Source organism: Saccharomyces cerevisiae, chromosome II (assembly GCF_000146045.2).
Source record: "Saccharomyces cerevisiae S288C chromosome II, complete sequence".
NCBI lineage: Eukaryota > Fungi > Ascomycota > Saccharomycetes > Saccharomycetales > Saccharomycetaceae > Saccharomyces > Saccharomyces cerevisiae.
Window position 1 is genome coordinate 165,150 of NC_001134.8, and position 12,457 is coordinate 177,606.

The window sequence follows — 12,457 nt, forward strand, 5'->3', positions numbered from 1 at the left end:
AAAGACCGGCGCACGCGGAAAAGGCGTACATAGCGTCGGGCGGTAACGGAGTCATTCCATCGCTGATAATTACCCCTTGCAGCAAACCCAGAGCCCTATTACGAATCTAGCCCATACACCGCGTTAGAGCACTCGCCGTTTTGCTCCGGGTCGTGCCGTCGTACATGCATACGCGTCCTGCAGGCATACCATAAGCCCACATACAATCACCTGTAGAAAGAAACAAAGCTTGTGTATGTAATCAAAGCAGAAATCTGATGGGTTCGAACGACTTCGTTATAGAAATATTATCTTTGGGTCTCGTCCTGCGTTATTCCTCCTGTCTCCTGCCGCTTTGATAACCTTTTCATTCCTCCCCTTAACTTGTTATTTCGTGTTACGATATTGGGTAACTTAGTAGCGTAAATGGTAAAATGTAGGGACTCAATCTCATAGGTGGTTATGTTTTTCGTTCTCATTTTTCAAATCTGTGACTTCACAGACAAAACGCGTAGTGATTTCTTTATCTGAATGAGCCTTCGAAAAAAAAAACAACGATTTCTTATGCAGTTAGTCGGCCAGTTGGTTATTGACTATCTGTGCGATTCCCCTTCCTGCATAAAAATAAACACAATCTTAATACGCCATACGTTGACTCCATTTTTTGCTCGTTTCATTATATTATCTTCCCATGCCGCTCCTGCGTGGGATTCCCTTTATTATAACTTTTAAGGTTTCTACCCACATATATGCAATTTTTATCATGTTTTTCTCTTTTTTTTTTTTTTTTTTTTTTTTCTCTCTTTGTTGTGTTTTCGAGAAAAAGTTCAATTGTTTAAAAGGAATTAAGCAAATTATATATATGCGACTGTTGGTTTCCAGTTCTAATCTGTACTCTTTTTTTTGAATTTGCACTGTTATCTCCTTTTATACTTGCGTGTTAATCTTGTATTAGGCAAAAGCTTAGTCGTAATATATAGAGATTATAAAACCAAAATAAAGCTAATGTGCGCCAATATCCCCGAATTCGACTCTTTTTACGAAAATGAAAATATAAATTACAACTTGGAATCATTCGCACCTTTAAATTGTGATGTTAATTCGCCCTTTCTCCCCATTAATAACAATGACATCAACGTTAATGCTTATGGTGACGAAAATTTAACGTACTCCAACTTTTTACTGTCTTATAACGATAAGCTGGCTACTACAACTGCTAAAAACAATAGCATTAATAATAGTAATAGTAATAATAATAGTAATAATAATAAAAATAATAATAATAATCATAATAATAATAATCTACTCGGTAATGACATCAGTCAGATGGCCTTTTTACTCGATTACCCTTCTACTCTCAACGAACCGCAATTTGCCGTAAATTGTAAAGACATTTACAGAAAGGATATATCAACGCCTTCGTCATTAGTTTCGAGTCTGCCACCTGCAAAGTTTTCGTTATCCCTATCGAATTCGCCTTCTCCGCCACCACCATCGTCGTCCTCTTTGAAACATGGGGAAGCAATAATTTCTAATACCAGCGAAAGCAGTGACATATTTGCCGATCCTAATTCGTTTGAAAAGGATACTATGCCCCTAACGCAAGAACTGACGCTAGAAAATCTAAATAATCAATTAAACTATCCCGATTTCACGATAAACGCCATCGAGCAGGATCCTGCCCCTTCGTCTTTTTCATCCTCATCTTCGTCTTCGGAGTCAACGGTCTCTTCCAGCAGGAAGAGGAAGCCCTGTCATGATTCCTACACACATTCTTCACCCTCTTCCTCAGAGTCTAAGAAAATTTCCGACTCGAGATTATCCGCCGAAGGTTTAGCCAAAGTGCTTAATTTAGAATCCCCCGAAGAAGCTTTAAAAAGAGAACGCTTTATATTGGGTATTTTCCAGAATGAATTAAATTACCCGCTAGGTTACAAAACGTGGATTAGGGATACTACAAAAGAATATAGGACAAAGTTAATCAATCAACTGCACGAACGAGTAAAGGTAAAGTACCCCGAATACAACCAGTCCATACTGGAAACAATAATTAGACGAGGCACCTACTACATGATGCAGAGTAGGTTAAGAAGAGAGAGGAGAATGAAGCTTAAGGAACGTAAAAGAACAACCTAATTTTATTACCCAAAAAAAAAAATGCATTATATATTTCATCCATATATAGAACACACTTACTCACATAAAAGACAAATATATAAAAGTGAACCGGTTTTCATATCATCACCCTCTGTTGTCCTTTCAACTCTTAAATTGTCTAGGAAGAGATAAAGCACGGTGAAGAATAAAAATAACGTCGGAATTTTAGTATGGTACATAATTAAAAATTTTACAACCTAGCTCCTATCAAGTTCTTATTACCTTCATTTTATCAGAATCTGGTGAAAGAAGTTTTTTTCTTAGATTGTTTCATCAGCTTAGCCTTTTTATAAGTGTGATGTCTACCGTCTCTCCAACCAGAGGTGCTGATTTTTTTTCTGGGAGCTTCTTCATTGGATTTTTTCTCGTCGACATCCATGTCAATTCCTTGCTCTTCTTTCTTTTTTAGATCTTCTAATTTTTGCTTTAGTAAGTCTTCCTTTAGTTTATCGGATATTCTTTGTTCACGTGCATCTACTGCTTTTTGGAAAACGCCACGTCTTTTGACAGATTTAGCATTTAGATGACTGCTAGCACGTAATGATTTGGCCATGATTCTTGTTCTAGTAAGTTTTAACTTATTTTATATGCTGAACTCTTGGTTTGTCATCAGTGTCAATATATCAGAATGTTTTACTAATACCTAGTACGAAAATTTTTCGTAGAGCCTCATCGCTCTGTCTCTCGCTATCCAAAAAAAAAAAAAAAAGTGGAACTGGATGAATATTGCGTATAAGGACAGTGTTTTAAAACCCAGACATATTTTTCACCAGTACCTCTTGGAAAACGGAAAAAGTTTTTTTGCGAATACTTTCAATTCTTGAGTTGTAAGGCTGCATCCCTCCGTAGAACAAACCAGAGAGCCGAGCTTAGTAATGAGCTTACGGAATGTTCGTCCCACTGGGAGGGAGTGGCAATACCGTCTAACCTCTCGCCTACGTTCTCATCGCTATGGGAATTGGGCAGGCCTGGTGGGACTGGCCCTTCTTTCTACACATTCCACATCGGTAGCTTGTTATACTCCTCGGGAGATTACTGTATCTACATCGGGATACTAATAGTACATTTATACGCTAGTGCTACTTGATAGATCTTTTCACCAAATCGAATAAAAAGTCACCAATAAATTAGAGGAAAATGTATGTTTAACAGTGATACTAAATTTTGAACCTTTCACAAGATTTATCTTTAAATATGTTATGAATGTCATCCTTTGGAGAGAAATAGATAAGGAAAAAAATTGAGGATACAGCATCCGGTGGTCGCATAGTTGGTAGCAACATCCATAGAAGAACCTCAGATAAATTTCAAGCTTGTACGAATTGCCGCGTTTATTACAAACTATAGAATTATCGCAGCAATGGTACGTGTCTGTTCCTGCAAGCGTTAATTCGATTGATAGATAAAGTAATTCATTAACCTTTGCGAATATGCTCTTTACTGTTAGGTTTCAGGATTTTAAAAATGAAGCAACTTTACTAACATCAATATGCAAATAAATCTGCAAAAACTTTTTTTCACAGGGCTAACTTGCGTACTCAAAAGAGACTTGCCGCTTCTGTTGTCGGTGTTGGTAAGAGAAAGGTTTGGTTAGACCCAAACGAAACTTCTGAAATTGCCCAAGCCAACTCTAGAAATGCCATTAGAAAATTGGTCAAGAACGGAACCATCGTCAAGAAGGCCGTTACTGTCCACTCTAAATCTAGAACTAGAGCCCATGCTCAATCCAAGAGAGAAGGTCGTCACAGTGGTTACGGTAAGAGAAAGGGTACTAGAGAAGCTCGTTTACCATCCCAAGTCGTCTGGATCAGAAGATTACGTGTCTTGAGAAGATTATTGGCCAAGTACCGTGACGCTGGTAAGATTGACAAGCATTTGTACCACGTTTTGTACAAGGAATCCAAGGGTAACGCCTTCAAGCACAAGAGAGCTTTGGTTGAACACATTATTCAAGCTAAGGCTGATGCTCAACGTGAAAAGGCTTTGAACGAAGAAGCTGAAGCTAGAAGATTGAAGAACAGAGCTGCTCGTGACAGAAGAGCTCAAAGAGTTGCTGAAAAGAGAGACGCTTTGCTAAAGGAAGACGCTTAATTGATTACAAATAATTAGCTAAGAAATTACGTACCTTCTCATTGTTCTATATATGTTTTATTTTCTCTAAAATGTACCAAATACAATAATAGTTTCAAAGGAGCAGAGAAAGAAACTAAGGTGAAGGAGACTGTTCGTAGAATAAATGAATATTGATTAAAATTTTCTGAAAAAAAGAGTAATGAAGTCGTAGTCATCGCTAATGTACCGTAAGTGAGTTCTGAAAGGAGGCGGGTTCTTGTTTCAACGTAGCTTGTCTAGTCCTTTATGGCATCGTGTAAAATTGGTATATATTCAGAACACCCAGGAGTGAATTGATTTGCTGCTATAGGGGGAAATAAGATGTAACGATATTTTTTGTACTGAATTTCTTTGATGATACTGCCAGGATTGAGAGTTTGGTTGCCACATGTACGCTTAGGACACTCATGACTATCACTCCTGTGTATCGCTTCCATGTCGTATACCCACTGGCCGATTCTCACCCTCTGCATTGTATGATATTACTAGTATTGCTTGTTTCAGGGGCAAGAATTTTCACTAATACACTACCAGTTTATGATAGCTTATCTACATCCTTTTACTGCAAAATTATTCTGGATTTGCAAAATTATTCTGGATTTGCAAAAGTTCGGCTTCACTATCAAAGCGAAAGGTGACCTTTTTATCGTACCTTTAAGAAAGATAGGCATAAACAATACTGTGTGGCAGGAAAAGATTTGATGAAGACCAAAAACAGCATCGAAGTGCTTTGCTACGATTTCTTTTTTTACTCTCCGGTTATTTTGAGCTATCTTGTCATTATATCTTTAAATTTATATATTTCTTTGCCCAGCTTTTAAGCGTTCACTGGAATTGCCCATATGTTCACTAAATATAAAACTGATTATTCTCTCCTCTATATTGTCATCTCGGCAGAAAAGCTACTTTTAAATAAGTTTTAAACACCAGTTTTCTGCAATGATAAAAATAGCTACTTTGGATAGAGGCTGAGGCCTAACTAGTTGGAAGAAACTACTTAGGGATCCTTTGTACGGGAAACTTTTTTCCGCTGTTGTAATTGTATCATTGTCGTTGTTCATTTTTCAAATCCAGGCAATGAGGAAGTTTTGAACCAAAAAAAATAAAACCGAAAACAGAGCAACTTTAATTATAGTACGGCATATAAGGAAAACAAATCCAGAATTCAATAAAAGAATACAATACTTTCGAACACATATCTCACGCTGATAACACCCTAGCAAGTATGCTTTTCTTCTCCTTTTTCAAGACTTTAGTTGACCAAGAAGTGGTCGTAGAGGTATGTTCATAATGATTTACATCGGAATTCCCTTTGATACAAGAAAACTAACGGGTATCGTACATCAATTTTTGAAAAAAGTCAAGTACTAACGTTTGTTTACCCCTGTTTATTGTGTTTCCACTCAGTTAAAAAACGACATTGAAATAAAAGGTACACTACAATCAGTTGACCAATTTTTGAATCTGAAACTAGACAACATATCATGCACAGATGAAAAAAAATATCCACACTTGGGTTCCGTAAGGAATATTTTTATAAGAGGTTCAACAGTCAGGTACGTTTACTTGAATAAGAACATGGTAGATACGAATTTGCTACAAGACGCTACCAGAAGGGAGGTAATGACTGAAAGAAAATAAGAATTATGCAGTCTATCCTCATGGCATTTTTTCTCATTAGTTTTTTACACGAGTATCATTTTAGGATATTGAGATTATATGTATATGTATATATGTAGGCCATAAGATGATTCAACGGTTTGTATTAATTATCCGGTTCCGAGCGTTAGGAGAAATAACTTGGTGTGATATCTGTCAAGTGGTCATCCAAAATTTTTTTGGCCAGAGCGTAAGCTACGTAGACTGATGAGGAATTCTTTTTTTTTGCCCCATTTTATCCCAAGAAATTCATTATGAGGTTTTGTTTTGTTTTACTAAATGCGCTTGATGGAAAAGCGAATGTCATGAAATGCAGATCAACACTCCAATAAAAAAGTAAATGTTTTTAAAGAAGTATATCACGCTACAAAAATTCATAAGCACTATATTTCGAACGTTAACCTAAATCTCTCCCACTAAGAAAATGGATAGAAATGTATATGAAGCCTGCAGCAATATAATTAAGGAATTTGGAACACATGTAGTGAGCGCCGATGAAGTACTCGCAGAAAAAATAGATAATGCTGTTCCTATACCGTTCAAAACAAGGGAGGAGATAGATGCCGACGTGGAAAAAGATAGAAACGAAGGAGTTTTCGAAGGTAATATCATTCCTGATATCGACCTACGTGTAGTACACTACTACGCCACGCAGTTGTGTCTAAATAAGTATCCTCATTTGATTAACGCCTTTGATGAGACAAGCCTTATAACATTGGGTTTACTCATCGAAAAGTGGGTAAAAGACTATCTAACCAGCATCCAGACAGAACAGGGAAGGCAAAGTAAGGTAATCGGGAAGGGGCCATGCGAATTCATATCAAAACATATTGATTATAGGCATGCGCCAGGTAATATCTGAATGTAGCAAAAACCTGGCTTTTGCGGCTGGGGAGGATGGAAGGCTTTTGTAGGCTATTATCTACTCGAGGAAGGAACGTTAGAATATCTCCATTTTTCACGCAAAATGTGGTTCTGAGTTAATGCGTGTGCTGAAGCATAACATGAGTTATTCCCTGTATGTATGTACAGTATTTCAATTTCGCAGACCGTGGGTTACATATGTGAGCGATTAGGAAGTAGTGAAGTAATTATGGCAAGTCTAGAGGTCCGGCTGATCCCTTGCGGTGCTGAAGTAACGAAACCGCGCGCATATCTTTTGGAAGAGATTAATTTGCACTGAATTTTCAAACTTAATTAGCGAGAAGAAGTAGATGCATTTCAATTATGCCAAAAGCAGTATTTATTACTTCTTATAGAATATAGTATCACTTACGCTCATTTAGTGTACCCACTTACGTATTAAATGACGTACTTTTTTTTTGTCCTCTTCTGTAGCTTTTTTTCACTTTGAAAAATTTAGCGCTGAGTTCTTCCAAAGACGTCAAATCACCTACTATAGTTAAAAACATATTACTTATACTAGTTCTAACACTTCCTTTTATCTACACTGTAATCCGAAGAATACACTATAAGGATGGCTAGAAGAAAGAATTTCAAAAAAGGGAACAAGAAGACTTTTGGTGCTCGTGATGACTCGAGAGCTCAAAAAAACTGGTCTGAACTGGTAAAGGAAAATGAAAAATGGGAAAAATACTATAAGACTTTAGCTCTTTTCCCAGAAGATCAATGGGAAGAATTTAAAAAGACATGTCAAGCTCCACTTCCTCTAACTTTTAGAATTACAGGTTCTAGAAAGCATGCCGGTGAGGTCCTGAATTTGTTTAAAGAAAGACATCTACCAAACTTGACTAATGTTGAGTTTGAAGGTGAGAAGATTAAGGCCCCTGTAGAATTACCTTGGTATCCAGACCATCTTGCTTGGCAATTGGACGTTCCTAAGACGGTTATTAGAAAGAATGAACAATTCGCAAAAACTCAGAGATTTTTAGTTGTTGAAAATGCCGTTGGTAATATCTCAAGACAAGAAGCCGTTTCAATGATTCCTCCAATCGTTCTAGAAGTAAAACCTCATCACACTGTTTTAGATATGTGTGCTGCTCCTGGCTCCAAAACTGCTCAATTAATCGAAGCCTTGCACAAGGATACAGATGAACCATCTGGTTTCGTTGTAGCTAATGATGCCGATGCCAGAAGATCTCATATGTTGGTTCACCAATTGAAGAGATTGAACAGTGCCAACTTGATGGTTGTCAACCATGACGCCCAATTCTTCCCACGTATCAGATTACATGGCAACTCAAATAACAAGAATGATGTTTTAAAATTTGACAGAATCCTGTGTGACGTTCCATGTTCTGGTGATGGTACCATGAGGAAAAATGTTAATGTTTGGAAAGACTGGAACACACAAGCAGGTCTTGGTTTGCATGCTGTTCAGCTGAATATATTAAACAGGGGTTTGCATCTTCTAAAGAACAACGGTAGATTGGTTTACTCAACCTGTTCTTTAAATCCTATTGAAAATGAAGCGGTTGTTGCCGAAGCGTTAAGAAAGTGGGGTGACAAGATTAGATTAGTTAACTGTGATGATAAGCTTCCTGGCCTAATAAGATCCAAGGGTGTATCCAAATGGCCTGTCTATGACAGAAATTTGACTGAGAAAACCAAAGGAGACGAAGGTACACTAGATAGTTTCTTTTCACCATCTGAAGAAGAGGCATCGAAATTCAATTTACAAAATTGTATGAGGGTTTATCCTCACCAACAAAACACAGGCGGATTTTTCATTACTGTTTTCGAAAAAGTCGAAGATAGCACTGAGGCGGCTACAGAGAAACTATCTTCTGAAACCCCAGCTCTAGAGTCTGAAGGACCTCAAACAAAGAAAATAAAGGTAGAAGAAGTCCAAAAGAAAGAAAGACTACCACGTGACGCGAACGAAGAGCCTTTTGTTTTCGTTGATCCACAGCACGAAGCTTTAAAAGTTTGTTGGGATTTCTACGGCATCGATAATATTTTCGACAGAAACACTTGTTTAGTGCGTAACGCCACTGGTGAACCAACAAGAGTGGTTTACACTGTGTGTCCAGCATTGAAGGATGTTATTCAAGCGAATGACGATAGGTTGAAGATTATTTATTCTGGTGTAAAATTGTTTGTCTCTCAAAGAAGTGATATCGAATGTTCATGGAGAATCCAAAGTGAATCATTGCCAATAATGAAACACCATATGAAATCTAATAGAATTGTTGAAGCTAATTTAGAGATGTTAAAACACTTGTTAATCGAATCTTTCCCTAACTTTGACGACATTCGTTCGAAGAACATCGATAATGATTTTGTTGAAAAGATGACAAAATTAAGCTCTGGTTGCGCCTTTATTGATGTGTCAAGAAATGACCCTGCCAAAGAAAACTTATTCTTGCCTGTGTGGAAAGGCAACAAGTGTATCAATTTGATGGTTTGTAAAGAAGATACTCATGAGCTATTATATAGGATCTTTGGTATTGATGCGAATGCCAAGGCTACTCCAAGCGCTGAAGAAAAAGAAAAAGAAAAAGAAACGACTGAATCTCCCGCAGAAACTACTACCGGAACCTCTACTGAAGCTCCTAGCGCTGCTAATTGATAGTTATCATGTTTCTTATCCCCTCCACTGTAAAGTAAATGTATATTATTAAAAGGCAAAAATAAGAATATAATACTTCAGTAATGAGCCTTTTTTATTCGGTCTTGTTACTTCTTTTTTACTTCATTTTTTTTTTTTTTTTTGGATAGTAAATAATGCACTTTTGACTAGATCTTGAGTATTTAGTTGAATTGAAATTAAAGATACAGTGTATAAAAATTATACAAAAAATAAAGGAAACTTGTATATTGAAAATAGGATTGCCAATACATGGATTGAGACAGAGAATTTTTTATCTTCATATCCAGATATTCGTAGGAATAACAAAGTTTTAGTGACCCAAGGTATAAATTGCGAAAGACCTGCGGAGTTGGCGGCGAACACTGACTTTTTGGGCATCAACAAAGGAATCAACTACAACTTTGATAGCTCTATCCAAATCATAAGAAGACACAAATTCAGATAATCTCATTTTAGCAAAAGATTCTGCAATTCTTAGAATAGATTCTAAATGACGAACTGTGATTGGAAACGAACCTGTAGAAATACTTTCTCTTCTCAAATCCGCATATACCCTGCTAACCTTATCCATATCCATCTGATGCAATTTAGGGTATATTTTTGTCCTCGCATAGTGAATATATTTCATCAATAATTCCTGTGGAATAGGCGAGATCTCTTCCTCCTTCTTCCTTTGTCTTTGAAGTCTTCTTTGCCTTGCATTAAGCTGCTCATTTATTTCATCTTCTCCTTGTTCTATCGCCGATTCGCCATTATTTTTAAGCTCTTCGCCTTCTCGATCTTCATCGTTTTCTGGATGAGATCTTACATGAGAATCGACAACAAATGTGGCCAATCTTTCGTCTGCCTCTTCATCAACAAGGTCTCTGACAACACATAAAATATCAAATCTAGACAGAATAGGCTCGGTCAAACTAACATTCTGAGCTAAAGGCAAGGTTGAATTATATCTACCACCATTAGGATTTGCCGCAGCAATAATTGAGCAGCGCGCTTGTAATGTAGTAACAATACCGGCCTTGGAAATGGAAATACTTTGCTGTTCCATAGCCTCATGAATAGATGTACGATCCTGATCGTTCATCTTATCGAATTCATCAATTAAACAAACACCCTTATCAGCCAATACTAGCGCCCCCCCTTCTAAGGTCCATTCTTTAGTAATAGGATCTTTTCTGACGGATGCTGTCAGACCGACAGCCGAAGCACCCTGACCAGTTGCAAAGACCGCTCTATGCGCTGTTTTCTCGACGTATTTTAAGATTTGAGATTTGGCAGTACCTGGATCACCTAATAATAACACATTGATATCACCACGAATAGAATGTTTTCCATTGACGTTTTTTGGAACACCTCCAAATAATGAGCACGCGACTGCAGTTTTAATATCTCTATGACCATAGATAGACGGTGCCATCGATGATATAATTTTATCAATTATACCACGATCCCTAGAAATCTTTCTAAATTCACGTTCTTCTTCTTCAGTCCAACTGAAAACATCCAACCCTTCTTCGCCTTCGTTAGCTGTATTGCCCTCTCTTCTTTTTATAGAATTTGCCTCGATAATTGTTGCAAAAACGGGGAATCCGTTCTTTGCATTCAAGTTACCATCGTAGTTATTTTTGTAGATGCCGGTAACTTCTACCTCTTCACCTGGCTTGGATACATCTACCAAATCCGCCAACAAAATGACTTCTCTATGTCTTGGTAGACGGCCTGGAGGAACGGTTCCGGGAGCTTCCTGGAGCGTAACCCTTTGATAATTTCGGTACACAGTTTTTTCTCCATTGACTCTAAAGGGACCTTTTGATTTGCAGTTTGTACAGAATGAGATTCTAATTTCTTCATTAGAATCTTGAAAAAATGGGCCCAAAATGGAGCCACATTTCAAACAATTGAATTTGACATATTTTAATTGAGGGAAGACTCCTGTTCTTCTTGTCACCACCCCAGTGACGCGTACTAGAGAGGACAAATTAGACTCACGCAATTCACGTAAACTGTATATTGTTGGAAAATCAGAGATTCTTACGTGAATTTCGGAGTGAATACGGGCATAATCTGGGTAATGCAATTCTGTTGCCTCCATAGCCACGAGATCGAATATTTTCAACATTTCTTCTGGACATTTAGCTAAAAATAGTGCCAGGATGGCTTTGGACTCCGCTAAGTGTCTATAATTAACCTCCAAAGATTCAGAATTCATTTCACCTAATGTTCTAATACGTGCACCATATACAGAACGACCCGTTTCATCTGTATATTCCAGCAGGAATGATTTTAACTCTCTGGCAATAGTTCTTGAGACATTAGGTTGTGTTATCCATTCCGAGTAACTGTTAGCCTTAACGTTACTCAGAGATTCTAAAGTAAGTTCTTCTCTTAATGGGTCAATGTCCATGTCACTCAATAGATCGTCATCACTATTCTCTAAGTCCTCATACTGCCTTCTCCTTCTTCGTCTTTGCACAGGAAGGCCCATTTCATCAAGTTGCGCTGCACCTTCTTGTTCTTCGTCCTCGTCATCTATGTAGGCAACATTTCTCAATAGCCTATCTCTTTCATTTAGTTGAGCATCAATGCGGCGACGTTCGCTTAAAGATAGTTCTTGTTGTTCCCTGTCGTCAACTTGATCTGGATCATATCTATCTCTATTATGATCAGCCGCATAATCCTCATACATATTATCGTCCATCAAATCTACTTCGTTCATTTGTTCTTCAACTTCATCAATATCTGGTACATCGTCAACTTCATTATCGTCACCTTCAGGGTTAATCATATCTGGAGAACCAATAGGTGATGAAACTGGGTTCATCCCCCCTCTAAAATGTTGCTGAGGTGAGGATGGCGGTAGCTCATTTTCTGAGTCCGAATCATCTTCCTCACGTCTACGTCTTCTATTATCAGACATCACTTATATTGTAGTTGTGTTATACTTCTTAGAAAAGAGGCAAAGAGGTGTGTGGAGTATTATTAAGTAAACTGTACCAA

The 12,457-nt window shown here is 37.6% G+C and overlaps 7 protein-coding genes across 7 annotated transcripts, besides 1 other annotated feature; 5 read left to right on the plus strand and 2 right to left on the minus strand.

Moving 5' to 3' along the window:
* Window positions 1–984: 984 nt before the first annotated feature.
* YBL029W (uncharacterized protein) lies at window positions 985–2,115 on the plus strand (the record flags this gene model as incomplete). The annotated part of the gene is made up of 1 exon (NM_001178269.1): window positions 985–2,115. One exon carries the CDS (start codon window positions 985–987, stop codon window positions 2,113–2,115), a length of 1,131 nt encoding a protein of 376 aa, NP_009524.1.
* A 253-nt stretch (window positions 2,116–2,368) lies between these two features.
* Window positions 2,369–2,689, minus strand: YBL028C (uncharacterized protein; the record flags this gene model as incomplete). Its single annotated transcript, NM_001178268.1, has 1 exon — window positions 2,369–2,689. One exon carries the CDS (start codon window positions 2,687–2,689, stop codon window positions 2,369–2,371), a length of 321 nt encoding a protein of 106 aa, NP_009525.1.
* Window positions 2,690–3,273: 584 nt separating this feature from the next.
* On the plus strand, window positions 3,274–4,227 carry RPL19B (60S ribosomal protein eL19 RPL19B; the record flags this gene model as incomplete). The annotated part of the gene is made up of 2 exons (NM_001178267.1): window positions 3,274–3,275; window positions 3,660–4,227. Coding segments are annotated over 2 exons (570 nt in total).
* A 796-nt stretch (window positions 4,228–5,023) lies between these two features.
* Window positions 5,024–5,130: an origin of replication (ARS207; Autonomously Replicating Sequence).
* Window positions 5,131–5,473: 343 nt separating this feature from the next.
* On the plus strand, window positions 5,474–5,889 carry LSM2 (Sm-like protein LSM2; the record flags this gene model as incomplete). Its single annotated transcript, NM_001178266.1, has 2 exons — window positions 5,474–5,527; window positions 5,656–5,889. 2 exons carry the CDS (start codon window positions 5,474–5,476, stop codon window positions 5,887–5,889), a joined length of 288 nt encoding a protein of 95 aa, NP_009527.1.
* Window positions 5,890–6,331: 442 nt separating this feature from the next.
* RRN10 (Rrn10p) lies at window positions 6,332–6,769 on the plus strand (the record flags this gene model as incomplete). The annotated part of the gene is made up of 1 exon (NM_001178265.1): window positions 6,332–6,769. One exon carries the CDS (start codon window positions 6,332–6,334, stop codon window positions 6,767–6,769), a length of 438 nt encoding a protein of 145 aa, NP_009528.1.
* Window positions 6,770–7,384: 615 nt separating this feature from the next.
* On the plus strand, window positions 7,385–9,439 carry NCL1 (tRNA (cytosine-C5-)-methyltransferase; the record flags this gene model as incomplete). Its single annotated transcript, NM_001178264.1, has 1 exon — window positions 7,385–9,439. One exon carries the CDS (start codon window positions 7,385–7,387, stop codon window positions 9,437–9,439), a length of 2,055 nt encoding a protein of 684 aa, NP_009529.1.
* A 331-nt stretch (window positions 9,440–9,770) lies between these two features.
* MCM2 (MCM DNA helicase complex subunit MCM2) lies at window positions 9,771–12,377 on the minus strand (the record flags this gene model as incomplete). The annotated part of the gene is made up of 1 exon (NM_001178263.1): window positions 9,771–12,377. The coding sequence occupies one exon, from the start codon at window positions 12,375–12,377 to the stop codon at window positions 9,771–9,773; it is 2,607 nt and encodes an 868-aa protein (NP_009530.1).
* Window positions 12,378–12,457: the final 80 nt, after the last annotated feature.